This window comes from Somniosus microcephalus, chromosome 3, assembly GCF_052327205.1.
Source record: "Somniosus microcephalus isolate GS21.2 chromosome 3, FLI_Smic_1.0, whole genome shotgun sequence".
Taxonomy (NCBI): Eukaryota; Metazoa; Chordata; class Chondrichthyes; order Squaliformes; family Somniosidae; genus Somniosus; species Somniosus microcephalus.
This window is the reverse complement of record NC_140989.1, coordinates 227,948,007-227,975,676: the sequence shown is the minus strand read 5'-3', so window position 1 is coordinate 227,975,676 and position 27,670 is coordinate 227,948,007. Positions and strand designations below refer to the sequence as shown.

The window sequence follows — 27,670 nt, the reverse complement described above, 5'->3', positions numbered from 1 at the left end:
GCTTTTTAGCATGCATGTAGTCCTGTGATGCAGCTTCACCAGGTTGGCACCTCATCTTTAGGTATGCCTGGTGCTGTTCCTGGCATGCTCTTCTGCACTCCTTATTGAACCAGGGTCGGTCCCCTGGCTTGATGGTAATGGTAGAGTGAGGGATATGCCGGGCCATGAGGTTACAGATTATGGTGGCATACAATCTGCTGCTACTGCTGGCCCACAGTGCCTCATGGATGCCCAGTTTTAAGCTGCAGGTCTATCTCATTTAACACCGTGGTATTACCATACAGCACGATGGAGTGGATCGTCATTGTGAAGATGAGACTTCGTCTCCACAATGACTGTGCAGTGATCACTGCTACCAATGCTCTTGTGGACATATGCATCTACGACAGGTAGATTGGTGAGGACAAAGTGAAATCGGTTTTTCCTTCGTGTAGGTCCACCTACCGCAGGCCCAGTCTGGCCACTATGTCCTTCAGGACTCGGCCAGCTCAGTCAGTTGTGGTGCTACTGAGCCACTGTTGGTGATGGACATTGAAGTCCCCCACCCAGATTATATTCTGTGTCCTTGCTACTGTCAGTGCTTCTTCCAAGTGGTGTTCAGCATGGAGGAGTACTGATTCATCAGTTGAGGGAGGGTGGTAGGTGGTAATCAGCAGGAGGTTTCCTTGCCCATGCTTGACCTGAAGCCATGAGATTTGGGGTCCGGAGTCAATGTTGAGGACTCCCAGGGCCACTCCCTCCTGACTGTATACCACTGTGCCGCCACCCCTGGTGGGCCTGTCCTGCCGGTGGGACATAACCAGGGATGGTGATGGAGGAATCTGGGATATTGGCTGAAAGTTATGATTCTGTGTGTATGACTGTGTCCAAGCTGTTGCTTGACTAGTCTGTGGGACAGCTCTCTCAGTTTTGGCACAGGTCCCAGATGTTAATGAACAGGGTCGACTGGGCTGGGTGAGCTGTTGTCGTGTCCGAAGCCGATGCCGGGTGGTCTGTCCGGTTTTATTCTTATTATTGTTTTTCAATTAGCGATTGTGTGCAACTGAGTGGCTTGTCCATTTCAGAGGGCAGTGAACCGCATTGCTGTGGGTCTGCAGCCACATATAGGCCAGACCAGTAATGACTGCAGATTTCCTTCCCTAAAGGACATTAGTGAACCAGATAGGTTTTTACGACAATCTGATAGTATCATGGTCACCATTACTGATGCTACCTTTTTATTCCAGATTTATTTAAGTAACTGAATTTAAATTCCCCAGCTGCCGTGGTGGGATTTGAACTTGCGTCTCTGGATCATGAGTCCAGGCCTCTGCATTACTGTTCCCAGACCAAGAGACCAAGAAAAACAGGAACTTAAGGAGGGACCAGGAAAACTGGGACTGACAGAGCTACATCAGGGAAGAGACCACAGACCTGATGATAGATAGACGGGAAGGAGAGAGAACCACACACAGGAAATTGTAGATGGTCATAAATGTTTAGTATATCTTATTTACTCTGGAAGAACTCTGATATTTAGTTATCGATTACTGTTTGGAAACCTTGCATTTACACAAGTCACAAGAAGAGTATGGACTCCAAACCTGCCAAAGTAAAAAGATATTCCTTTCATCAGACAAGGCTGAGCAATCTGTAAGGTCCCATGTCACAATTTAAAAAAAAAAAAAAAAAAAAAAATTATTGCCTGTAGCACCCCAAGTCTTGATGAGAGAATGAGATCAGAGGGTGCGTGTGCATCAATTTTAGGCAAGTTATGAAAGCAAGTGAGAGAGCCGCTAAAGCAGGGGACGGAGGTTGTTCCTTATCTGTTCCAAGCCGATGCATTCAATGTCAACCGATAATTTGATGTGCAGTTTCACACTTGCTGTCCGACCAGGCTGCCATTTATGATTATGAATGGGTCAAGTGAACTGCTGCTATGTGCTCCTGTCCCCATTCTCCAGTCGTAAACAGTGCTCCAATGGGCATCATATACTTGTTTTAGAGATAAGGCCGAGGAAGATGGGATCAGCTGGGATCAGTTCCCTTTCTTAATTCCTTAACAATAATTAAGGGTGATTAAAACAACACGAAAGAGAATTGATCTTAAACTAACAAATTAGCTCCTGTTGGGTAAATGCTAAAACTCCCCTGTTTTAATTGCTGATCATTTTCACTGACCCTGTGATACCAGACAGTGTGCAGATTTGTTGCAACTAAATACTTCAGTGACTCTATAATAGATAAAGCCCTTCTCTGGCAAAAACAAATCTGTGAATGTAGTTGTTTGTTCGTGCTTTAAGTACATCAAGGAGTGGCACACATGGGCATCAGGAATGGCGATGGTGTGTTGTTTTAATGGATCTCGCTTTTTAAAAAGTAGCTGGGAAGCTGCAGCATTGGGAGACTTTGTTTTGTGTGCCTAGTTTTCTGGGCCTGGTCTGTTGAAGTGGTTCATCGGGTGCTGTAAATACTGCCTGCCTGTGCACAGTATCTGCATGGTTCACTGGTAAGGCTGCCCACACCATCCCTGCTGCATTGCAGGTTCACTGTTGGGCGTTCTGTTTCTGGCAGCTGATGTTTTGTATTCTCAGGCTATGTTGGCGAGGCAGTGCGTCATTGAAGCCTGAAGTGCAGACAGGTGGCAGTGACTGTTGACTTTTCAGACCTGGGCCAATAAAGGAAATCCTAGGGGAGCAGGATTTTGCCCTTTTCAAAAATAGAAACATAGAAGATAGGAACAGGAGTAGGCCATTCGGCCCCTCGAGCCTGCTCCGCCATTCAATGAGATCATGGCTGATCGTCCAAATTCAGTACCCTGTTCCTGCCTTCTCTCCATATCCCTTGATCCCTTTAGCCTTAAGAAATATATCCAACTCCTTCTTGAATATATTTAATGAATTGGCCTCTACTGCCTTCTTTGGTAGAGAATTTCACAGGTTCACCACTCTCTGGGTGTAGAAATTCCTCCTCATCTCTGTCCTAAATGGCTTACCCCTTATCTTTAGACTGTGATCCCTGGTTCTGGACTCCCCGACCATCGGGAACATCCTTCCAGCATCTAGTCTGTCTAGTCCTGTTAGAATTTTATAAGTTTCAATGAGATCCCCTCTCATTCTTCTAAACTCCAGCGAGTACAAGCCCAATCGATCCAGTCCCTCCTCATGCGTCATTCCTGCCATCCCAGGTATCAGCCTGGTGAATCTTCGCTGCACTGCTTCCATGGCAAGAACATCCTTCCTCAGATAAGGCGACCAAAACTGCACACAATACTCCAGATGTGGTCTCACCAAGGCCCTGTACAACTGCAGCAAGACATCCTTGTTCCTGTACTCAAACCCTCTCGCCACAAAGGCCAACATGCCATTTGCCTTCTTAACTGCCTGCTGCACCTGCATGCTTACTTTCAGCGACTGGTGCACAAGGACGCCCAGGTCTCGTTGCACTTCCCCTTCTCCCAATCTATAGCACAATGGGCATTTTAAATTAAGGCAAGTTTGCAACAAAAAATAATTGCAGAATTATGATGAGACCTTTTGAGGAGCAGTCTTCCGCTACCTGTCTCCCCTGAGTGGCCATTACACCCATAGCCTGGATAAGGAGATTACAGACTTTGATATTTTACACAGGTCAGCCCAAGTAGTTTCCATTCAGTAGCTACTCCTGTTGGCAACATAGTAAAGGAAAGGCGAGCCATGGATGTGCTTGATCCACAAATCTTCTATTTCACCACTAAATGTGCTAACTGTATTGTAGAGACTAAAACCCAAGAATCCTAACCAGACACACCTTCCTGGTAGCCTAAACCTCTCCCTTCAGATGTTCATTCATGGATACTTATGTCTCTGCTTTTGCAGTGAGAATTGGGAATGTTGCTGGAAGTGAGGCTGCATTAGTCTTCGGGGCCCTGAAGCTGGTCCATTCTCATCACCGGGTGTGAGAGCTCCTTTTACAGTAGTGAGGATATAGAATGCAAAATATGGTAACAACTCGCTTCGCATAGCCAAGGACCCTGTCAATCTAAAATGGAGGATCCTGTCAGCATAAAATGGTGGTGAAATGTCGACATCGCTGAGTCACTTGCATATTGTAAGAAATGATCATGTTAACTCAAGAAACTGTGAAGGCAGCAGGAAGTAAAATAAAAGAAGCTAAACTGATCTGTGGCTGCTAATATGGCTGGCAGCCACGATGTCACACCTTGCTGGTGGAAACAGTGTAGGGCGGAGTGCAGAGGTTATACAGACAATAGGCGATCAGAAAACACATTACCATGATTGCAAACGTATTACCATAATGATTAGGTGATCATGAAACCATTACCAAGATATTTACTTAACTATAAACCATTCAGTGAAATGTGACTTCTTTGTTTCATACTGCCAGGCCAGGAAATCAAATTAAATGTATACGTGTACAGCTCGGGATTGGTGCAGACTGTACGATGTGTTAATGTCTTCTCAAATGCAAGTATAATAATGTGGCACACTGTATGAAAGATTGCTTGCTCTGGTTTAACCTGTCGGACTCTTCTGGAGTCAGGACTGTGCTGTATCAGAGTAAGTCTCCCGGGATGACGGAATAAAAACTGTTGAACTCAACCAGTATTCGACTCAGTGTTTGTACTGAACCAGATTGAGGACCAAAAGAATCCGTTTCAACAGTAGCAGGAATGAACAGCTGACTCTGGGAGACCTGAGTGCCACTTGCAAGAAAAGGGTACATTTGAAAGGCCAAATCTGGGGAAGCGTGTCTCAGAGTTGGGTGCTTAATATAGGGGCTTGGGGAATTGGAGGTTTCCGAAGCATAGCGACAAGAGAGACAAACTCTGCTGTGAGCATCTTGTCCCATACAAAGTCTGTACATTTTCAATTAATAGAAAGAAACTCCTTTCTAATATTTTTAGATAGTTATATTATTCCAAAAGAAAAGTCAGCATCATGGTGCACAAACTGGAAACTACAGGCAGTCTATTATAAGCAGATCCCTTTCCCTGCTGGTACTCGAAGGGTTAAGTTGCAGCATTCAAGCGTTGCCTCATATAAGTGCACTGTATCCCCTAGAAGGCACTGCAATAGGAGGCATTATTTGAAATCTGAGATTTAACTCAAATGTTGCACAATGATGGATACACTTTTGGTAAAAAATCTGGGCAAATGTTCAAAAAAACTTCTCTGGATTTCTGCATTGAATGGTGTGTGTGCTTTATCTTCAATGTCCCTTGTGAAAAATAAACAACATAGATAAAGCTGCTTATCTCTCTCATGGTAGGAAATGGTCTGGAGCAGTTTCTGTGTCGGCTAATTTGAGAGAACTGAATGAAAGCCCTCGGCACTGCAGTGGTCCATACCAGCTCACCCATGCACTTTAATCCATTTGTCAGGTGGTGCATTTTAGTAGGAGAAATAAGGAGGACACATACTCCTTGTAAAATAAGAGTCTAAATGGGGTAGAGGAGCAAAGAGATCTATGGGTGCAGATTCACAAATCATTAAAAGTAGCAATGCAGGTTAACAAGGCCATTAAAAAATGCAAAAAAAATTGGGCTTCATTTCTAGAGGAATAAAATTGAAATGCTGGGAATTTATGTTAAACTTGTATCGGTCCTTGGCTAGTTCACACTTGGGAGTACTATGAATAGTTCTGGTCGCCATATTTCAATAAAGATTCAAGATCCACTGGAGAAGGTGCAAACAAGATTTACAAGGCTGAGACCAGGACTGAGAGGTTCTACCCATCAGGAAAGACTGAACAGGCTGATGCTCTTTTCTCTAGAAAACAGAAGGCTCAGGGATGACCTGATAGAGGTCTTGAAAATTATGAAGGGGTTTGACAGGGTAGATGTAGCGCAAATGTTTCCGCTTGTGGCAAACTCCAAAACTTGGCATCATAAATATAGGATAGTCACTACTAAATGCAGTAAGGAATTCAGGAGAAACTTCTTCACCTAGATAAACAGGGAGGAATAGGAGGATCTGATTATAGGGTGAGATAAAGTAAGGTGGGAGGATGCTCGTGTGGACCAGTTGGGTCGAATGGCCTGTTTCTGTGCTGTAAATTCCATGTCATTCTACGCACTTTCTCTTGCACTGCTGTTCTGTGTCGCAGTGTTCAGGCTTGCTGCCCTTCTGCTACTGCGTCAACAAATAATCAAAAAGGAAACAAAGCACAACGACGACTCTGAAAATTCACTATCATTCCCTCCATAAAGGTGAGGCTCAACCATTACAAACAATTTCAACATTACCTATCAGTCTGTACCACAGTCGTACTGTTCTCTTCCACATGAAATATTCCACTCTGCCTGAGCTAAACAGATAAAGCTTAGAAAACAGCTGAGTTTCAATTTAGGGCATTAGCCCAATTGAGAACACAGTGAAAAGTATGGAACACGCTGAGCTTTTGGGTATGTAGGGCTTTTGAAAATAATCAGTGTATTTCTTTTTATTCTGCCAAGTTTTCTGTCTTCACTAGATTCCCCAATAACTCACTTATGTCAGAAGGTGGGTTGAGCGGTGTTCTTTTTGGCAACCGCCAATGCTGCTTTTTGGCCATTGCTAGGAATTCTGTGAAAGTGGTTTGGCAGACGCTCACCATCCAGTTTTTGCCATCTCCCAGTATACAATGCTTTCTCTGCTTCTGCAACAATGGTTTTATCAGAATCTCAGCAGACTTGGGAAGACGAGGGATCCCACTGTGTCTCATCAGTTTGCTATTTTGTTGGTGCTGCTGTGTCACTCTGTACTGTAATCGATGGAATGTTAGACATTCAGCTGGTTGATGTGCTTAGTTGTGTTGGTGTCACGCTCATTTTTCTCTGGCCAGATGTAGTAAATATCGCAAGGTGCTTCATGTTGGAGAAAGAGTGAGAGGCAATTGAAAGCATCGTCAAATAGACAGACTTTAAGTGAGTTTGAGGAGCGATGTGGCCAGACAGAGGGATTTAGGGAGGGAGTTTCTGGAAATAGGGTCAAAGGCCTGAAGGATTTGGGGAGACTGGAATAGACTGGAGATAAGGACAAGGATTTGTGTTTTGGTGAATAGAGAGCCAATGCAAGGTTGGCGAGGACGGCTGTGCAAGATTTAGTGTGGGACGAGGTGCTCACACCAGAGTTTGTCTCTCTGTCGGTGTCTCTCTGCCTATGTCTCTGTGTCTATCTGTCTGTCTGTTTCTGTGGCTCTATCTATGTCTCTTTGTCTGTCTGTCTGAATGTCTGTCTCTTATTTTCTGTTTCTCTTTTTCTTTCTCTCCAAAGGCAATGTCCTTTTTGCCTTGAAATACTCACTGAATAGACATGGTTGACAAATTTAGACATACTGATGTTATACTTAAACACATGGGGCCAGTAATTCCGTTCCCAACGCGTGAGGACTCTGCGCGCACGCGTTGAACTTCCTTCGTTTTGGCAGGTCTGCGCGTGTGCAAGGGCCTGGACTTTTTGGAAATGAAAAAAGGAGGCGTAAGTAGTGGATTCTTGAAGGTAAGTGGTCTATTATTTAAAATTATTACATTTTTTCCACAGCTTCATTGTTTTTAAGGACTGTACAGTAAGGTAAGTTTAGTTTTAGACCCGAATTCATAAAAAAAAAAAAATTTCAAAAATTTTATTAATTGTTTTAAATAGTTTTTTAAAGTTATTTATAGTTTATTTAATTATTGGGATGTTTTTAAAAATTTTAATTAAAGTTAAACTAGTCTTTTGGGCGCCCATACTTTTCATGAGTTTGACAGTCTTTACTATCAAACTCATGAATGAGTTTCCCCTCCCCTGATTGGCTGCAGAGTGCTCACCTGATCCCAGCCGGCACATCGCACTAACTACGCCGCTGGATCAGGTAAGCACATCGCGCCGACATTTGAACCGGGCCAGTGACAGGAAATGCAAGCAGGCCCGGGCTTCAGATGTCAGCGCACAGGGTGAGTGCAGATCGGGGGCTTGCATGCGCGGCAAGCTCCCGATCCTAATTTCAGGGCCAATATTGTTCCTCTAATAGTCCTATTGCCAGGAGGGTGGTTTGTTTTTGCACCTCCCACAAGAAGTTTTTCTAGCTCAATTAGTACATTTATATTTCTGAAAACTGAAGACAAAAGCCACATTTTGGAAACCAGATTAAGTGGAGCTGGGTGGGCAATTCAGACTTTTGCCCTCCTCTGCTTTTCTGTTAATACAGAGTTAACTATTAATTAATATTGTCACACAAAACTACTGCTTCTAGCCCTCTGTGTACAGTGACAATATCATGGAATTTGCAACGTCACATATTTGACGAGCAATAATGTGAAAATAATCTGCACTTCACTACAAAAGCAAAATACTGCGGATGCTGGAAATCTGAAATAAAAACACACAGTGCTGGAAATACTCAGCCGATCAGGCAGCATCTGTGGAGAAAGAAATAGAGTTAACGTTTCAGGTCGATGACCCTTCGTCAGAACTGGAAAAAGTTAGATGCAACAGATTTTAAACAAGTGCAGGGGCAGGGAAAAGGGGGAGGGGAGGAAAGAATGAAAGGGACGGCCTGTGATGGGGTGTAAGGCAGTCGTGATTAAATGACAAAAGGTATGGTAGTACAAAGCCAAACACCTTTTTATAATTGTGCAAGGCAGTTTGTGTCCCTGTTGTAAACAATTCAGTCTTGCACTTGTTTAAGGTTTTACATAATTTACAGTCATTGTGTTGAGGTTCCACTGTACAAACTTAATATAGTCGCTTCTGGCTGAAAGTAACCAGGTTGTAGACCTGAGGGACATTTGAAAGTGAGACACAAATCCAGGACTGTTGTTTGCTGGTCTGTAGCCAGGTGGATGGCGTCCTCCTGCATGTTCGCAAAATGAGGATGGAATGAAGATGAGATTGTTTAACTTTCCCTAAGTTGTGCCAGTGGCACTGATCCCAGACCGACCGGTTTGCAGGGAGCATGATCGGATCTTTCAGCAGTGAAGCTGCATTCTCTGTACATCATAGCTGATTGATATTGACAAGTTTGAAACTCAGTAACACACAATAAAATTGTACACCCTTTGTGATGTTGGATGCACTTTTAAAATCTAGCAAAAAATATATTTGTAAATGCAAGTAGGTTTGGAGCTTGTATTCACGTCTCAGTCGTGATTTGGGAAGAAAAGTTTCCTTTGTTGGTGAAAGCCAGTTGGATTGAATTTCTTTGCATGTTGTACTCAGAGTGGTTAGAATGTGGAACTTGCTACCACATGGGGTAGTTGAGGCAAATAGCATAGATGCATTTAAGGGGAAGCTAGAAAAGCACATGAGGGAGAAAGGAATAGAAGAATATGCTGATGGGGTTAAATGAAGTAGGGTGGGAGGAGGCTCATGCGGAGCGTAAACACCGACATAGACCAGTTGGGTCGAGTTACCTTTTTCTGTGCTGTAAATACTAGGTAATATTATGTAATGTAATAAGAAAGGAAATCAAACATTTACAGTACATGAACTGTATGATTATATAACATGGTGAAAATCCTTGCCCAAACTATCAAAGTATGGCAAGGGCAATAAGGCATTGATCTCATTCCTTGGGTATTTTATGTTGGGCTAATCTATAGTGGGAATTTGTCATCTTCACCGTTGGTTGCTGATAGATGGCTGCGTGTTCATAGAATCATAGAATGATACAGCACCGAAAGAGGCCTTTCGGCCCGTCGTACCTGTGCCGGAGAAGAAAGGTTTCTTAGTTTAAAATTTATATGGGGGAAATTGACTGTAGAGTTGGGTTTTTATGGTTAGAGAAGTGGTTTTGTTGCTAGCACATCAAATGAGTATTGCTTTGAATTCGCGAACTGAAAATAAAGGCCCAGTAATTCCGGTCCCAACGCGTGAGTACGGACGGGGTACTCGCGCGTGAGCCCGTTGGAAGTGCCGGATTTCAGCATGCGCGGGAAACCGGCATTTCCTCCAAGGGGTTCAGAGGTCCAACGCGTGCGTGCAGGACTCTGCGCACACGCGTTGAACTTCCTTCTTTTTGACAGGTTTGCCCGTGTGTAAGGGCCTTGACGTTTTAGAAATGTAAAAAGGAGACATAAGGACTTGATTCTTTAAGGTAAGTGGTCTATTATTTAAAATTGTAACATTTTTTCCACAGCTTTATTGTTTTTAAGGACTTTACAGTAAGGTAAGTGTATTTTTAGACCCGATTTCTTAAAAAATTATTTTTTTCAAAAATGTGATGAATTTTTTAAAATAGTTTTTTAATGTTATTTATAGTTCATTTAATTAGTGGGATGTTTTTAAAAATTTTATTTAAAGTTTAAGTAGTGTTTTGGGTGCCCGTAGTTTTCATGAGTTTGACAGTTCTTACTATCAAACTCATGAATGAAGTTTTCCCTCCCCTGATTGGCTGCCCAGTGCTCACCTGATCCCAGCCGGCACATCGAACTAACTACGCCGCTGGATCAGGCAAGCACAGCGCGCCGACAGCTGAACCGGGCCAGTGACAGGAATTCCAAGCAGGCCCAGGCTTCAGCTGTCGGCGCGCCGGGTAAGTGCACATCGGGGGCTTGCACGCGCGGCAAGCCCCCGAACCTAATTTCTGGGCCAAAGTCTCTTCCAATTTAGCAGAAGCAGTCTACTGTGCTTCAAATCCAAAATTTTATTTGTGTGTAGGTAGGAGTAACTTATACTGTTATTTAAGAATGATTTATGCTGTAACTAGAAGCCAAAATACTGTTTGAAGTTGGAAGCAAACACTGCCAATGAATGTTGTTAATTCTCAACATGTAGAAGAGAGACTAAGGTGGGTAGGTAAATAACAGTAAGTGGCATTGGCTATGTAGATGGAAAATATGCAACACAGCAGTTAAGGCATTCTAACGGTACTGAAAAGATGAAAAGTTCAACTTATGGTGAAATCTTACATGTCTTGATTTCTTTGTGTTATCCCGCAATAGTAATTTGCTGCTAGTGGATGATAAGAGCAGTGTTTGAAAACCTATGTCTGTGTAACTCTGGGATCAAGATGTACTTGATTTTTGTCATCAGACCACTGTATGATATTTGTCCACACTTGTGAGCACTGAGGTGAATAAGATCACTGAGCAGCCCAGATTCAGTTGCCTGTCTTGGTCAGTTTGCATTAATTACAGGAACTCTAACATGTCTAATGTCCATTACAAGTATATGCTCATCAGTCATTGTTCTAAGGGTGTTTGCATAAGTTACATTGCTTAAATCAGGCTTGGATATGAAAAAATTAAACTAATAAATTGAAAACCATCATCGCGTGTTTTAAATGTACTGCACCATACTTCTCAACCTGCAGTGTGTTGGAAGGAGGGAACTTGGGTCAGCAGTTGTTTGGATGGCAGTTTTCTGTGGAATTGGCAAGTCAACTGGTTTAATAGCTTTTCACATGGCTTTGTTCAAGGTTGGGTCCATCGACAGTTGCACATGGCACCGGTTCTAGGACAGTGTCTAAAACTAGACAGATTTGATGAAAGGAAGGCAGCATTTTAGAGAGTGCAATGTTATTGAAGGTGAGTGCTGCAATGGAATCAAAGTTCTCAAAGCTTAATTAATAACCCTGGCTACTGTTCTTTTAGCCTACAGTGTGCAATATCGTCTGTGCTTAATTTGTCCGTCTGTCTCCAAAAGTAATGGCAGAAAACATCAAAAGGTATATTCAGCTAATGTTATAACCTGCGTTATTCAGCCTTGCATGGCTTTTTCCTTCAGTTTGTGGTCCCAACAGCATGCAAACCATTGTGTTTCACAGAACCTGTGATCTCATTTCTCAAAAGATGTTCAGATATTTATTCACAGAAGTTAATGAACATGGTGATCTAACTACTTCATGGGAAAATGTACTTCTGTCCTCTCATTCTTTACTAAGTCCACGATAATTATTATTTTTACATTTATATTATCCAGATGCACTTCCATTTTAAAGACTCTGATCATGAACATGCTCAATACTTTTATCCTATGAGAGCAAGTTCGATTTCAACTTAATGATTTGTATTTAGCTTGTGCATTTCATGTACTACATAGCCTACGGCACTTCACGAAGGAGAAATTGACAACAAGCAGTCATAGTAAAGTTAGGAGAGGGCACTGAAGGCATGATCAAAGGGATAGCCTTTGAGGCTTGAGGGAAGAGAAGGGGTAAGGCAGAATGTTTATCGAGAGAATTGAAGAGTAGGGCTGAGATAGCTGAAGGCTCCACTAGCAGTGGTGGAGAAGAGGAAGGGGGCTGCATCGGAGGCCAGAAACAGAAGACTGAAGGGCAAAGGCTGGGGCGTAGGGTTGGAGAACATTGTTGAAATGGGTGGGGTGAGACTACGTAGTGATTTGTAAACTAGAGTGAGGGCTTTGAATTGAATATTTGTGGTACAAAGGGAGCCTTTTGAGGTTGACAAACGCAGGGCTGATGGGCACTGGGTCAGGTTGCACGCAATGGAGTTTGGACCAGTTGGAATTGATGAAGTTTGGGAAGTCATAGAGGAGGGCATTGGAGAATTTGAGCCTGCAGTTAACAAAACGTGGACAAGAGTTTCAGCAGTGGGGTGGATGAAGTAAGGACAGAGGTGGACATAAGTGATCTTGGTGATAGATTTGTAGTTTGAAGCTCAGCTTGGAGCTTCTGCACAGGTGACTGAACCAACAGCCAGGGAGGGAGGAATGGGCATGAACTTATTCGTAGGATTCAATCAGTATTGATTTGGTCTTACCAATGTAAAGTTGATGAAAATATTGGCTTATCTAACATGTAAAGTTAAACAATTAATCTGATGGGGATAGGTAGAGGTGAATGTCTTGAGACTACCTGGTGGACACTGGCTCCATGCCTATGGATAATGTCACCAACGGGCAACAAGTTGAGGAGCAAAAGGACGGGATAATGCAGGGTTTTAGAGCAGAAACCAACGTCATGTCACTGGTGACTTTGATCACGATAGTCTTCAGATTGAAAGGATTTGAACAGGGAGTGGTGGAAGAGGAGATCATGGAGCTGGGTGTCAATGTTGTATTGAAGGACCTTTAGAAAGGCGAGGGAGCTTAAAGATGGGAGGGTCGTAGGAGACCGTAACAGGGTCAAGAGTGGTATTTTACAATGGGGGGTGGGGGGCTGGTGGCGATGACCTGAAAATCTAAGTCCCAGAATCAGCAATGTTCTCTGAACCATTTCCAAAGCTTCAATATCTTTTGGAATATAGTGTTTCAACATTGCACACTTTAGTTCAAGCTTCTTCTGCATCTTGCCCATACCATAGGAAAATGATTTGTCATTTTTTCCCCAGCCACTTAAGTGCTCTTTAAATGCTATCAATCTCATACTCAGCAGTCCACAACTGAGTTTGGTGTCTTTGGCAAATTTTATATTACAAAATGTACGCTACCCTGTATCGTTGATGATTGGTGTGATCAGGAGACACCCAGAATTCTTTTCCGCATCTATTATGAGTAGTGTGAACAGGAGAGAGTGGGCATCTTCACATCATATATTAATAATGCGAATCCTGTTGATGCATCTCAAAACGCTAATAGTCAGTGCTTACCACACATGGCGTTTCCCAGTTACTGACTTTCTATTCCTTATCAGTAATCAAGTCACTGATGATCATGTCCTTTTCCACCTCAAAATTTGTGTTGGATTTCCACAAAATGAGTGGGTAGCACACTTGCCGCTGAGTCAAAAGGTTGTGGGTTCAAGTCTCACTCCAGAGACTTCAGCTCAAAAATCTAGGCTGACACTCCAGTGCATTCAAGGACGAGATCCGGAGGGTTCAGACCAAACATGTGCCCTTAAAGAAAAAAGGTGGGACTAACAAATCTAGAGCCCTCTGGATGTCTAGAGACATGCAGGGTAGGATAAAGAAAAAAAGGGAGGCGTATGACAGATACCGAGGGCTAAATACTCCAGAATCTTTAGAGGAGTACAGAAAGTGCAGGGGTGCAATTAAAAATATTAGGAAAGCAAAGAGAGAGCATGAAAAATTCTTGGCAAGTAAAATCAAGGAAAACCCAAAGATGTTTTATAAATATATTAAGAGTAAGAGGATAACTAAAGGGTAGGGCCTATTAGAGATAATGAAGGTAATCTGTGTGTGGAGGTGGGAGATGTCGGTAGGATTCTTAATGAATACTTTGCGTCTGTTTTCACAAAGGAGAGGGGCGAAGCAGACATTGCTATCGGGGGGGAGGAGTGTGAAATATTAGATGAAATAAACATAGTGAGAGAGCAAGTATTAAGGGATTTAGCAGCTTTAAAAGTGGATAAATCCCCAGGCCCGGATGAAATGTATCCCAGGCTGTTAAGCGAAGCAAAAGAGGAAATAGCAGAGGCCCTGACCATCATTTTTCAATCCTCTCTGGCTTCAGGTGTGGTGCTGGAGGACTGCTAATGTGGTGCCCTTGTTTAAAAAGGGAGAAAAGGATAGACCGAGTCAGTCAGCCTACCCTCAGTGGTGGGAAAATTATTGGAAAGAATTCGGAAGGATAGGATAAATATTCATTTAGAAAGACACGGATTAATCAAGGATAGTCAGCATGGATTTGTTAAGGGAAGGTCGTATCTGACAAACTTGATTGAATTTTTTGAGGAGGTAACAAGGAGGGTAGATGAGGGTAGTGCATTTGATGTAGTGTATATTGACTTTAGTAAGGCTTTTGATAAGGTTCCACATGGCAGACTGGTCACGAAGTTAAAAGCCCATGGGATCCAGGGCAAAGTGTCAAGTTGGATTCAAAACTGGCTCGGAGACAGGAAGCAGAGGGAAATGGTTGATGGGTGCTTTTGTGACTGCAAGGCTGTTTTCAGTGGGGTTCCACAGGGCTCAGTACTAGGTCCCTTGCTTTTTGTGGTATACTGTATATCAACGATCTTGACTTGAATATAGGGGGTATAATTAAGAAGTTTGCAGATGATACTAAAATCGGCTGTGTGGTTGATACTGAAGAAGGAAGCTGTAGACTGCAGGAAGATATCAATAAATTGGTCAGGTGGGCAGAACAGTGGCAAATGGAATTCAATCCGGAGAAGTGTGAGGTAATGCATTTGGGGAGGGCTAACAAGGATAGGGAATACACATTAAATGGTAGGGCACTGAGTAGTGTAGAGGAACAAAGGGACCTTGGAGTGCATGTCCACAGATCCCTGAAGGTAGCAGGCCAAGTAGATAAGGTGGTTAAGAAGGCATACGGAATGCTTGCCTTTATTAGCCGTGGCACAGAATACAAGAGCAGGGGGGTTATGATTCAACTGTATAAAACACCAGTTAGGCCTCAGCTAGAGTACTGGGCGCAGTTCTGGTCATCACATTACAGGAAAGATGTGATTGCACCAGAGAGGGTACAGAGGAGATTTACAAGGATGTTGCCGAGAGTAGAGAATCTTAGCTATGAGGAAAGACTGGATAGGCTGGGTTTGTTTTCCTTGGAACAGAGGAGGCTGAGGGGAGACCTTATTGAGGTGTATAAAATTATGAGGGGCCGAGATAAAGTGGATAGAAAGGACCTATTTCCCTTAGCAGAGGGGTCAAAAACCAGGGGGCACAGATTTCAAGTAATTGGAGGAAGGTTTAGAGGGGATTTGAGGGGAAATTTCTTCACCCAGAGGGTTGTGGGGGTCTGGAACTCACTGCCTGAAAGGGTGGTAGAGGCAGGAACCGTAACCACATTTAAAAAGTACTTGGATGTGCACTTGGGATGTTCTAACGTGCAGGGCTACGGACCAAGAGCTGGGAAGTGGGATTAGGCTGGATAGCTCTTTGTTGGCCGGCGCAGACACGATGGGCCGAAATGGCCTCCTTCCGTGCTGTAACTTTCTATGATTCTATGCAGTACTGAGGGAATGCTACACTGTCGAAGGTGCCGTCTTTTGGATGAGACGTTAACCGAGGCCCTGTCTGCTCTCTCAAGTGGACGTAAAAGATCCCGTAGCACTATTTCGAAGGTAAGCAGCGGAGTTATCCCCGGTGTCCTAGCCAATATTTATCCTTCAACCAGCATCACAAACAGATTATCTGGTCATTATCACATTGCTGTTTATGGGAGCAAATTGGTTGCCGTGTTTCCTACATTACAACAGTGATTACACTTCAAAAAGTACTTCATTGGCCGTAAAGCGCTTTGGGACATCCGGTGGTCGTGAAAGGCGCTATATAAATGCAAGTCTTTCTTTCTTTCCATAAATCTAAGGTGGGGCTTGTGATCATATGAGTGGAGAGCTTTTTACTTGTGCAAGCTATAGTTTATCAGTGACTCTGTTTGCAGAGGGGACTGAGTATGGTTTCCTCTCTGAGTTATGACTAAAACAGAGTAAATTCCAGTTACATTCTGTCGGGGTGTATGAGAAAACGATGATGGAGTGGATTAGCACACTCCTTTTACCTGTGGGAATCTGGGTTCAGCTCCAGCCCCAGGCTTCTTCATTTTCTTCTTGCCTAATGAGCCACGGAATTCTCAAGACGCAGATGGTTCTGAAAATTAGTTTCCCTTGTGCTGCTGATGAAATATGTTGACACATTTCTACTCTAATTAATGTAGAAATTATCCAGACAATTACTGGGAGCATATGCATATTAACCTCTTTATATCAGGATACTTAATTAAATGCTGATTTACAATTCAAATGTTGGTTTTGGCCTCCCACCTCCCAAACCCGCGACCTGTGTTGCCTAGAAGGACAAGGGCAGCAGGCGAATGTAAACACCACCACCTGCAAGTTCCCCTCCAAGTCACACACCATCCTGACTTGGAAATATATCACCATTCCTTCATTGTTGCTCGGTCAAAATCCTGGAACTCCCTCCCTAACAGCACTGTGGAAGCACCATCACCTCACGGACTGCAGCGGTTCAAGAAGCCGACTCACCACCACCACCTTCTCGAGGGCAATTGGGAATGGGCAATAAATGCTGGCCTTGCCAGCGACGCTCACATCCTGTGAATGCATGAAAAAAAAACTTCTGGCACATGAATGCACCCCTTTATGTCTCAAAGGTGATTACTTAATGGGATAATAATATTTTGTTATATTCCATTTATGCATTGAGAAATATTTTGGTAAAACGTCTGTTGCATCAGTTGATTCAATGATCAAGTAATACTGCACGCAGGTGTATTATTCCCATTGGGGTGTATAGTGTGTTTGTTTGTCTTTTATAACAGGTATGAAACCACTTGGCAGACTGAAATGCCTTTAGACCCTGCCAAGTTCTGTTTTACCAGACACTACCTTTTAGTAGCATATTTTTGGCTTTTCTGCGCTTTTAAGTGTTCACTTAAGATGCGCGCTCTACATTTCACCCTTTTAACAAGGCTAGGTTCTGTTTTTTTTTGCCATGATGTTTTGTGATAACCACGGGACTAATGAACTGTAGAGTCGTTGCATTCATACTTAGTTTAACAGTAGTGTAAGAAAAATGACTGGATGCGAAGTAAAAGAAGTGACATCTGGTTCGTACATGTGTGGGATAAATAAGGCACAATGGAGAGCTAAGGCAGCTAATGTTTCTCCCCGATGATGAGCCATGTACCTTGTGGGGAACCTAATCTTTACATTTTCAACTCTTTATGCATTGTCTCATATAAAATGTTTCACTTTACAGTGCAAAGAGTACTGATATTTGCAAGTCTACGTAGGTTGGATTTAAAAGTTCTAGCAGATCTAATTTATGTGGTGCCCTTACTGAGATTTCTCAATTCCCACCTAGATACCAGTGCCTCTTGCCTTTGAAGGATTTATGTTTAGTTTCAATTTTTATAATCTAATCTAATCTGTCAGTGTTTAATATTCATAAGTGCAAAGTAGTTTCAAGTTAAATAAGTTGAAATAAATATTAAACGGTACATATCGGGACGACAGAATATGGATGTGTTGGAGAGCTTCACTCACTGAGCTAATGATCTCTTCACATCACTAGGAACTACCAAGAAACTATCAGCTGCTGCCTTTTAAAGGGGAGGGGATGCGATGGGATGGTTTGAAGGAGTGTTATTCTTCGACAGCAATCACGTATGTCCTTGTGCCCAGGTTTAGAAATAACTTTCGGAGAGGAGCAGGTCACCCACCATCTTAGCCAGGGCTGGCATGTTGAATGGAGAGACCCAGTTGTGGTAAAATAAGATCACAGTGTTGCCTTCACAAAAGAAAATACTGGTCTGCTCAACAGTTTTAACTTCTAAAAACTGTTGTAAAGTTGATTATATTAGACGAGTGGAATTATTTTATGTTAACGAGAGTTTAGATTTTTATGATGTGGCGGATAAATTTGAGTCCTTACAGATGAATTGGGATTTGCTTTTTATGATATTTATGCCTCCAGATGAATGCGTTTAAGCTTAATTTGACTGTTTCATGGATCTCTTGGAAGCTGAGAAAAATTACAGTGGGGTGGGTGCAAGTACTTCCATGGGAGTAATTTAATGTTTAGTTTTTCCTTGGGTCCCTTTGAATGTTATGGAAGAAATTGGCTCGACGCTAGTGAAACCGTATGAGGAGGCCATCTCAATTTCTGCTTCACTGCGACAATTTTACAAAGCACACCAAGATATGACCCAGTGGAGAGTCGGGTAATAAGCAGTAGTATTTACTGGAAGCGAGAACTTCCAGCCGGAATATTACTCAACTTGTTGTATTTGGATTTCTTGAATTATGATGCAGCATGCGAGGGTAGAAGAATCCAAACAAACAGCTATAAGGAAAATATATTGCATACTGCAGAACAGCAATATTAAAATAAGTCAAGATTAAGCCCATTAACATTGAGCGTCTTGACGAGGACTGACTGAGGAACTCCTTCAGAAGCCTACTTGTGGCCAATATTGGCAGAAGTGGTTGGGACCAGGACAATAAGTCATGGGATTTGTACTAGCTAACTGCTTGAGTATTATTTTCAGAGTTCCCAAAGATCAGCCAAACAAGAGTGAATCAGTATTTGGGACTTGAGCTACAGGAGGGTAAAACATTTTTTTTTTAAAATGACGAAGGGGAATATTTATTGCTGTCAGCTAAAACACTTGCATTTCCCGCCCCCCATCCCTGTTGTAGAATGAAACAGAGTAGCAGGTCTAGAGACTCAGTATCAACAAGTCAGGCCCCAAAGCAGGCCCACAGTTCAGCTGAGGCAGTACCACTGTGAAAGTGTAATGATCCCACAGTTTCAAGTTATTTCTGCACATTTGGGGGCAGAGAATGTACAGACGTAAGCCTAACTATGTTGATTCGCGCTTAGCCTTGTGGTTATTCTGTGATTAATATTTTATTCCGGACATGAAGTTATGTGTTAAGTTTCTGTATATTTAGATAAAAACATTGCTCCAATGAGTAAAAATATGACTTTTCTGGCGACACATTGTCACCAGTTCCTTTTTTTAATTGTGTTGTGGGTAGGGGTAGAGAGAAGAGGAATATTGTATTTGAATGGGATAGGAACTCTTAGTCAGTAAGTCACCCATTGCTTTCCTCTTTAGCCTGTATGGTTACACTAATTTCAGCTAAAAGGACCAGGTTTCACTCACTATTTTCCTGGCTTTTGCTGTTGATACCACCTGCTGCTCCTCACACTGCAAAAGATGGCACTAGGCGTTTAAAATCCCAGTCCCAATTCTAAAGAAATGGTCTTCGTTCAGACCTGTATGTGAACTGTAGTTGACCCTTCTCGCTCAGCGCTGATTCTACCTCAAAGAAGATGCTGCCTCTACAGATAATGGCGTTTTCTGCTCCCAGTGCAGCACCTGTGACTGGTGAGGCTACCCAAGCAGACAACTGGAGTGCTGCCACTCATATTTATGTGTTGGCCACCACTGCTCTCAGTGAATTAGGAAATACGACTTAATTTGTGAAATAAAATAGAAGCAACAACAACTTGCATTTATTTAGTGCTTTTAACATAGTAAAAACGTCCCAAGGTGCTTCACAGGAGCGTTATCAGACACTGAGCCACATAGAGATATTAGAACAGGTGACCAAATGCTTAGTCGAAGAGGTAGGCTTTAAGGAGTGACTTAAAGGAGGAGAGAGAGGTAGAGAGGCGGAGCGATTTCGGGAGGGAATTCCAGAGCTTGGGGCCGAGGCAGCTGAAGGCACGGCCACCAATGGTGGTGCAATGAAAATTGGAAGAGCGCAGAGGTTTAGTGTCTTGTACTATGTACTTCAATTCAAGAGCAAGCTCAGTTTTATTTTGTATACTTCTGTTATAAAAATAAAACCAGTGCAGAATTCTAGTTAACTTTTAACGTTTTTTGCGGGATCCTTTCAAGTTAGAGATTCTGAATGTGGCTCCTCATTGGATTCTCTTTTACAACTTACATTGATATTTAACTGAGCTAGATTTTCCAACCAATTACTGTGCTATCTGTGCTTACAGTCACCATGAAAAATCACCAATGGTTTAAAACTTAAATTTTATCTGAAGTTGTAGTATAAATAAACATTTAGTGGACAAGCAAAGTATCACTTTTATCCTTGTAATGAAGACCTTTATTCATGAATCAATGGTTGTTCTTCACTCCTGGCCTGAAGAAGAATGTTCCACAGTTAACCATTGATTAGTTTCTCTGTCTAATAAAACAATATGGATCATTTTTAAACTTGTAAGGGATGGAGTGCTTCAGATTAAAGGGTAATCTTCTCTGCTCTTAAATACTTTTTTGAGAGGTAGAGGGAAGAATTTATTCCCCCAAATCCCCAATAAAGTAGTTTGACTGTAAAACAAGTTGCAAACTGTTGCATAGAATTACATAGAATTTACAGCATAGTAGCAGGCCCTTTGGCCCAAATGGTCTGTGCTCCACGCGAGCCTCCTCCCACCCTACTTCATCTCACCCTATCAGGATGTCCTTCTAGTGCACTTTCAAGCACTGACAAAATTGCTTCAACACACATGTAAAAGCTGATGATGGATAACTGATTTCCCCAGCTCAAACAGTTCAAATTTCACTTTTTTTCGATCCTCAAGTGGTCCTTGGACTTCTTTGTCCAAAATCTCAAGGTTGAAACTGAAAGCAGACCAGTGTCATAAACGGATCTATAAAATGTCATTGCATACCACAAAACTGCTGTGTATGTAATTTGTGAAATGGCCAGAATTAAGTGACATAAAACTTGTCTGACATTGGTTGAGTTTGGAAAGTAAGATTTGATTCGCTTGCAATTAGCATACGGAATTGTAAGGTTTTCAGTTATTGTACCCCATTTTATGTTGCTATCTAATAGGTAAATGCACTAAGACGACAGGAAAGAATGATTAAGAACCGTGAATCAGCATGCCTGTCCCGGAGGAAGAAGAAGGAGTATCTACTGAACCTGGAGTACAGGCTGAGGTCCGCACTGGTTGAAAATGCAAAGCTTAAGAATGAAAATGGCTCTCTTCAAAAACAGCTCCAGGAGCTGATGTCTGAGGTGAGTTACTTTCCAAGCTTACTGTACTGCAGAACGGGGTTGAGGAAATGCTATAGGCTGAAGAGCTGACTGTCAGTCACAGAGCAAAGCAACAAGAGATTAGGTACATTCAGAAGTCCTAATTTAACAATTTAACTTCAAAAAGTGCTATGGGATCTTTTAACAGAAACAGGCAAACTTTCTCCAAAAACATGTTTGTTAATGTTACAACTTGTCTCAAAGCACTTCACATGCAATTAATGACTTTGAAGCATGGTGCCTGTTATATGCACGAAAGTGGCAACTATTTTGCCGTCAGTAAGATTCCATAAACATGTGAGATGAATGGACACTTGAGCTATTTTTGGTCAAGGCAGGAATGTTTGCCATAGACTCGCCAACATCCATGGGTGAAGGCAGGCAGACGGCCTCAGTTGAGTACCTCATGTAAAGGACAGCCCATTTGACAATGCAGCAGTGTCAGCTGAGATTATGTGCTCAAGTTCTGGAGTTGACGGAGGAAAAAAAAACTTCTGTCCCATTTGTTTGAGCTGGATTCAGTTTCAAGAATATTAGAATACTCATTGGGTGTTATCCAAATGTTTATGGGGCCACTTTTCTCACTAAATAAAAATTCTGGTCTCATTTTAATGACCAGTGGAATGTTGCATTTTATAATAGTTACATAGCTAATTGTAAAACTTCGATTAAAATTTTACAAATGATTTTCTAAAAGAGTTCCACTGCTGCCTTTGGGGTAGGACTGACTGCATCATACACACCATGTAAATTAAACCTTCAAGCACATTTTTAATGGTGAAAGTATATACAGGATTGACCTGTGCTCAACCACAAGCTTTGATGCATTGCAAACAATATAGCTGCAACCTGCTGCAGAAGTAGCCAGTGTCACAATGAGTGATTTGATAGTTTCAATGGTATTTCTACTTTGGCTTCAAAAATCCATCATGTTGTACCTCCAAGAACAGCTCATGAGCTTGTTCAGCACAGACACATGAAAATGTTCTGTGGCCGCTGCATTGCAGTTTTGATTTCTGTGCTGTTGCAAAGTGCAACTTCCTAGTTATGAAATATCACCTTTTAGAAAGCTGCTGTTGGTGTGGCCTTGTGAAACTTGAATATGATTGAGGATGGGACACAGTGACAGAATACCATTTACCAATGTATCACATCACCAAGACCGACTACATCAACCTCTGTAACATCGCCTGTCTCTGCCCCTGCCTCAACCAATTTGCTGCTGAAACCCTCATCCATGCCTTTGTCAGTTCCTAGATTAGACTATTCCACCGCTCTCCTGGCCAGTCTTCCATCTTCCCCCCCCCCCCCCCCCCCAACTCCCCCGGTAAACTTGAGCTCATCCAAAAATGCTGCCCATTTCTGAATTCGCATCAAGTCCCGTTCACCCATCAACCCTGTGCTCACTGACCCACATTGGCTCTCTGTCTGGCAATGCCTCGATCTTAAAATTCTCATCCTTGTTTTCCAAACCCTCCATGGCCTCGCCTCTCCCTATCTCTGTAATCTCCTCCAGTTCGACAACCCTCCAAGATCTCTGCACTCCTCCAATTCTGGCCTCTTGAGCATCCCTGATTTTCATCACTCCACCAGTGGTAGCTGTGTCTTCAGCTGTCTAGGCCCTAACCTCTGGAATTCCCTCCTCTGCACCTCTCTACCTCTCTCTCCTCCTTAAACACTCTTAAAACCTACCTCTTTGACCAAGCTTTTGGTTCACCTGCCCTAATATCTCCTTATGTGGCTCGTGTCAGATTTTATTTGTAACAGCGCAGTGCAGCGCCTTGGGATGTTTTACTACGTTAAAGGCACAATATAAATGCAAGTTGTTGCTGTTGTTATATGTATGTCCATGTCACTTGAGGATGTTGGATTGTTCTGCACCTCAAAGAAACGAGCATTTGAAACAAAAATGACACTTAATTTCAGCGTTAATATTTCCATGCAGCAGTGTGGGTTCATCCATCTGTTGCTGTGTTAGGTGCTCTAAATTTCACACATCTTATAACCTTTCAGGCAGGCATGCAATCATCTTTATTTGTTTGACTGTAGCATTGTGCACCGCATGCTTTCGGTATATCTACATAAAAGCTGATCTGTTTTGGAGAGTAGCGATGTGCGAGAGGGTTGAACTTGGGGAAAAAAAATATTTGCCCGGCTGAGTGTATTTTATAGCCAACTTGGCAGGAATGTTCATCAAACGATTTAACGTAAAATGATCCAAACTGAAAGCAACCTTTGAAAGAAACACATTTTTCTTCTGGGTTTGTCATAAAAATCTAACAAGCCAGCTAGGCTAAAAATAAAATAAAATAATAAAAAATGTAATATAAAACTGTTTTAGTTCATTTACTGCAAAAGTTATGTTGGCATTTTCATTTGACTATAGAATGGTAGTAAATCAATGTGGTGGTACATGAAGTGCTCGCAGACCATGGCCCAGAAATTCGGGTCGGGGGCTTCCCCGCGGGTGCAAGCCCCTGACCTGCACTTACCTAGCGCGCCGGCTGTTGTGCTGTGGGCCCGCGTGGGATTCCGATCCTGGGCCTCCTCCAACTGCCGACGCGCAGTGCTTGCGTATCCCAGGGGCGCAGTTAGTTCGATGCGTCCCCTGGGATCACGTGGGCCATGGAGAGCCAATGGTAGCAGGGAATGCTTCATTCATAAGTTTGACAGGAAGAGCTGTCAAACCTATAAATACTATAAGCCCCCAAAATCACTAAAACTTCAAATAAATTTAAAAAAACCCACATTTTTAAAATAACTATAAATTACATGAAATAACTATTTTAAACAACAATTTAAATTTTTGAAAAAATTAATTACATTTTCTAATGGGGCTAAAAATAAACTTACCTTTCTTTAAAGTATTTAAAAATAATAAACCTGTGGAAAAAATGTTTTAATTTTAATTAATTCACCACTTACCTTGTTAAAAGCAGGCCTTGCGCCTGCTTTTTAAAAGTGTAACTCCTGGAGACTTACCCTCCCGGAGAACCCTGCAAAAAAAAAACATAAGTTCGATGCGCACGCGCTGCCTCTGCGGCGCACACGTTCGACCTCTGAACCCCTTCTTTCAGGGGAGCGGAAGTGCCGGTTTCCCGCGCATGCGCAGTGCATGCACGAAATCGGCACTTCCATTGAGCCTACGGGTGAGTACCCCGTGCGTACTCACGCGTTGGGAACCGAATTTCTGGGCCATTTAATGAGTTTGTGTCAGCAACTTCCTTCCATAGTTGAGTAATTGGTTCCCATCTGCACTGTTGCACGTGTGCATCAAGCAGTTTTGGTACCTCTTTCACAGACTGGGAAGAATGGGAATGAGACCCTTCACCCAAATGCTGCACCCCAAGTACTAAAGGGCATCGGTGAAGAATATTGCTGGCAAGGCCAGCATTTGTTGCCCATCCCTAGTTGCCCTGAGAAAGTGGTGACGGTTTTAGACAACGAAGTGGCTTGGTCGGCCACTTCAGAGGGTAGTTAAGAGATAACCACATTGGTGAGGGACTGGAGCCACGTGCAGGCCAGACCGGGTAAGTTTTCCTTCCCTAAAGGACATTAGTGAATCAGTTGAGTTTTTGCGGCTGGTGTGTTGAGCCAGGGGTTGAGTTAAAAGGGCGTCTGTAAAAGTAGACAGGGGGAGTAGAATAGAGCAGGAACGTTTGAAAAAGAGTGTTTTGTACTCTAGTGAAGAATGTGATAGTTTAATGCATTTGGACACTGCTGTGTATTTAGTAAATGTAACCATATCCCTTGTCTTTCAGAATCAGCAACTACAAGTTACTGCACCAAAACGAAGAGCTGTGTGTGTCATGGCATTGCTGGTATTTATAGCGCTCAGTTATGGTCCTGCTAGGTAAGTTACAACACTTGTGATTTGCTGGTTTAGTTCCATATGTTGATCCTGAAACTGGCTGAGTTATGAGACTGAGTAACTAACTGCCGAGCTGTTTGATAATTATATCCTGGTGTATACAACTACACTAAAGCACAAATAAATAATAGCTTTCTCCCTTAATTAAAACAAACCATGTAAGTCCTGCTTTATTAGTTAAAAGGAGCAACTGTACAAGTGGTAGCATGATCACTTAAAGAACTGTCTACATCTTGCTGCTTGTTGGAAGACAAACCAACTAAAATCCAAGATAAAATAAAAACAGAAAATGCTGGAAATACTCAGCAGGTCAGGCAGCATCTGTGGAGAGAGAAACAGAGTTAACGTTTCAGGTCGATGACCCTTCGTCAGAACTCCAAGATTGGTCTGTGAATTAGCAGCCCTCTTTTTTGCTTCCAGATTTTTTCTTATTTTTGCAATGTATGGGTGGATTTGCTTTTTAAACCACTGTTGCTGTTTCTATCTTTTGATAATACTGCATAATTATTTTGAGCAAAGTAGCTTCCTTAGTTGATGTCCTGCTGCTCAGTTCCCAGGAGTTTGTAGTCCTTTGCGTGAGCTTGTCAATGTGTTTATAAATGCAGAGGTTGCAGTTGAATTGATAGATTGAGTGGGATACCAAGATCAATAGATTCCACGTATATGAAGCAGAGAGCTGGTGTTTAGATGGTGCAAGGTTAGGTTGTGAACAGAGATGATTTTTGTACTGTGTGACTGGTGAATGCTCATAAATAGAGATTGCATAGTGTGGGTGTATTGGGTAAAAAGAAATTCCATTCCATTTATGAGAGAGAAAGTTGGGCTAAATAGCACAAGAAGAACTGTCACTAGTTGGAGTCATCTTGGGAACTGAAGGGTAGGAATAACTGCTTTTGGGTTTTTTCTTTGTCGTGCTTTTCCAGCAATTGGGTCATAAGTCATGCACGCTAGCCTTGTTGTGGAAAATCTCGTTTTTGCTTATATTGGCAGCTTTATTACAATTACTCAGGTCTTTGTAAAGTACAGTAATGATGCTGTCCAGTATTACAATCATACGTATTCATTTCTGTTCACGTATAAGGCTACAGATAGGATTGCTATTTTCACCAACTTCTCAGAATTTGAGTCAGACTTTACCAATCATTATGATTATAGTTTTGACGAATAAGCATTCCTTTCAGTGTGCTGGCCTCGACATCATTCACTGATTACAAAGTATAAGTTTTTCCCATGAGAAGCGGGTCTGTTACTAGGCACAGGTGGATGTGGACGAAGGCTGCTGAGCCCAGACTCTTAGAAGATGTTATTTTCGTATTCTAAATCTACAGTCATATCCCTCTACTCTTTACTGTGTCAGGTATTGACCCAGTACCTTTTTGAAGGTGATGATTGAGAAAGTATTTATGCATTCAGTGATGGTCTCTAAGTTTGAAGAGGTTGATCTGTTTTAGGTTTGCAATCAAACTCTTAGTTTGCTTGCCTGGTATTGCAGCAAAAGATGCCCTCCCCATGTCCAAAGTATTAGTTTCTTCACTTAAAATGTGCATCAGCTCTCTTCCATCACCCTCTTCATTTCGAGACAGTGATTGCAATTGGGAAATTGGCTTCAGTTTTCACTCGTTGCAATTTTATTCCCCGAACAAGTAAAGGTTTGGTTTCCATTCAGTGATCTAAAATCTTGAGATTGTCATTGCTCTTGGTAAATTGTACAGTATTACAAGAAATGCCATGACATTGAAGTATTTTTGTCCCAGATATACTGTACCCTAGTATCAGTTTCTTTAAATTCTGTTGTGGTACTTAGGTTAAAAAATAGTTTCGTTCGCAGAAGTCACATCCCAGCAACAATTAGTCGGCTGGTTGCCAGGCAGTTGTTTTGAGGCAGGTGCAACACAGCAATTACAGGCTGCTTTGCGGTTTATCTCAATATGTATCTAATGGCAGCCCTGCAAATTTAACAGTCAATTATTGAAGTACTGCTTGGTTCTGTTTTTTTTTTCCTTGGGTCTTTATTAGCCTGCTTTTTCTTACAATCACTCAGATTATCTTTGGCTTCCGGAGGCCACAGTTTGTAGTCTTTGAATGAATCTGTCTGAAATTTCTGAAGTGTGTTAGCTAAGTCCGATACTTCTGTAGTTGGTCAGAAAAAATGCTATAAAAAATTAATTATAATTAATAGCTGGCCAAGAAGTTTGCTTTACTGTTTCAGCAAAATCTGGCCCGATGTCTGACTTTTTTTTGAGAGTAGCAATTTATCTCGTCCCCTCACACCACCCTGTGCCCAATGAGCTGTGAAAACATTTCTACACACAACTACTTGTTTCTGATCTCTTGTCTTAACCATATTGCATCAGCTCCTAGTGTTTTGTGAATATTCCAGATTTTTAATCTCATTACTGACCTCTGTTTTCTCTATAAACTCTTCTGTTGGCCTTTGTTCTG

General features: G+C 42.2%; 1 protein-coding gene across 1 annotated transcript in view; it reads left to right on the top strand.

Moving 5' to 3' along the window:
• atf6 (activating transcription factor 6) overlaps positions 1-27,670 on the top strand; it is a 284,152-nt gene that overhangs the window by 88,024 nt on the left and 168,458 nt on the right. Inside the window, exons 8-9 of the mRNA XM_085977996.1 lie at positions 21,154-21,339; positions 25,119-25,210. Of these exons, the coding sequence (XP_085834122.1) occupies positions 21,154-21,339; positions 25,119-25,210 (278 nt within the window). The remainder of the gene's footprint in view (positions 1-21,153; positions 21,340-25,118; positions 25,211-27,670) is intronic.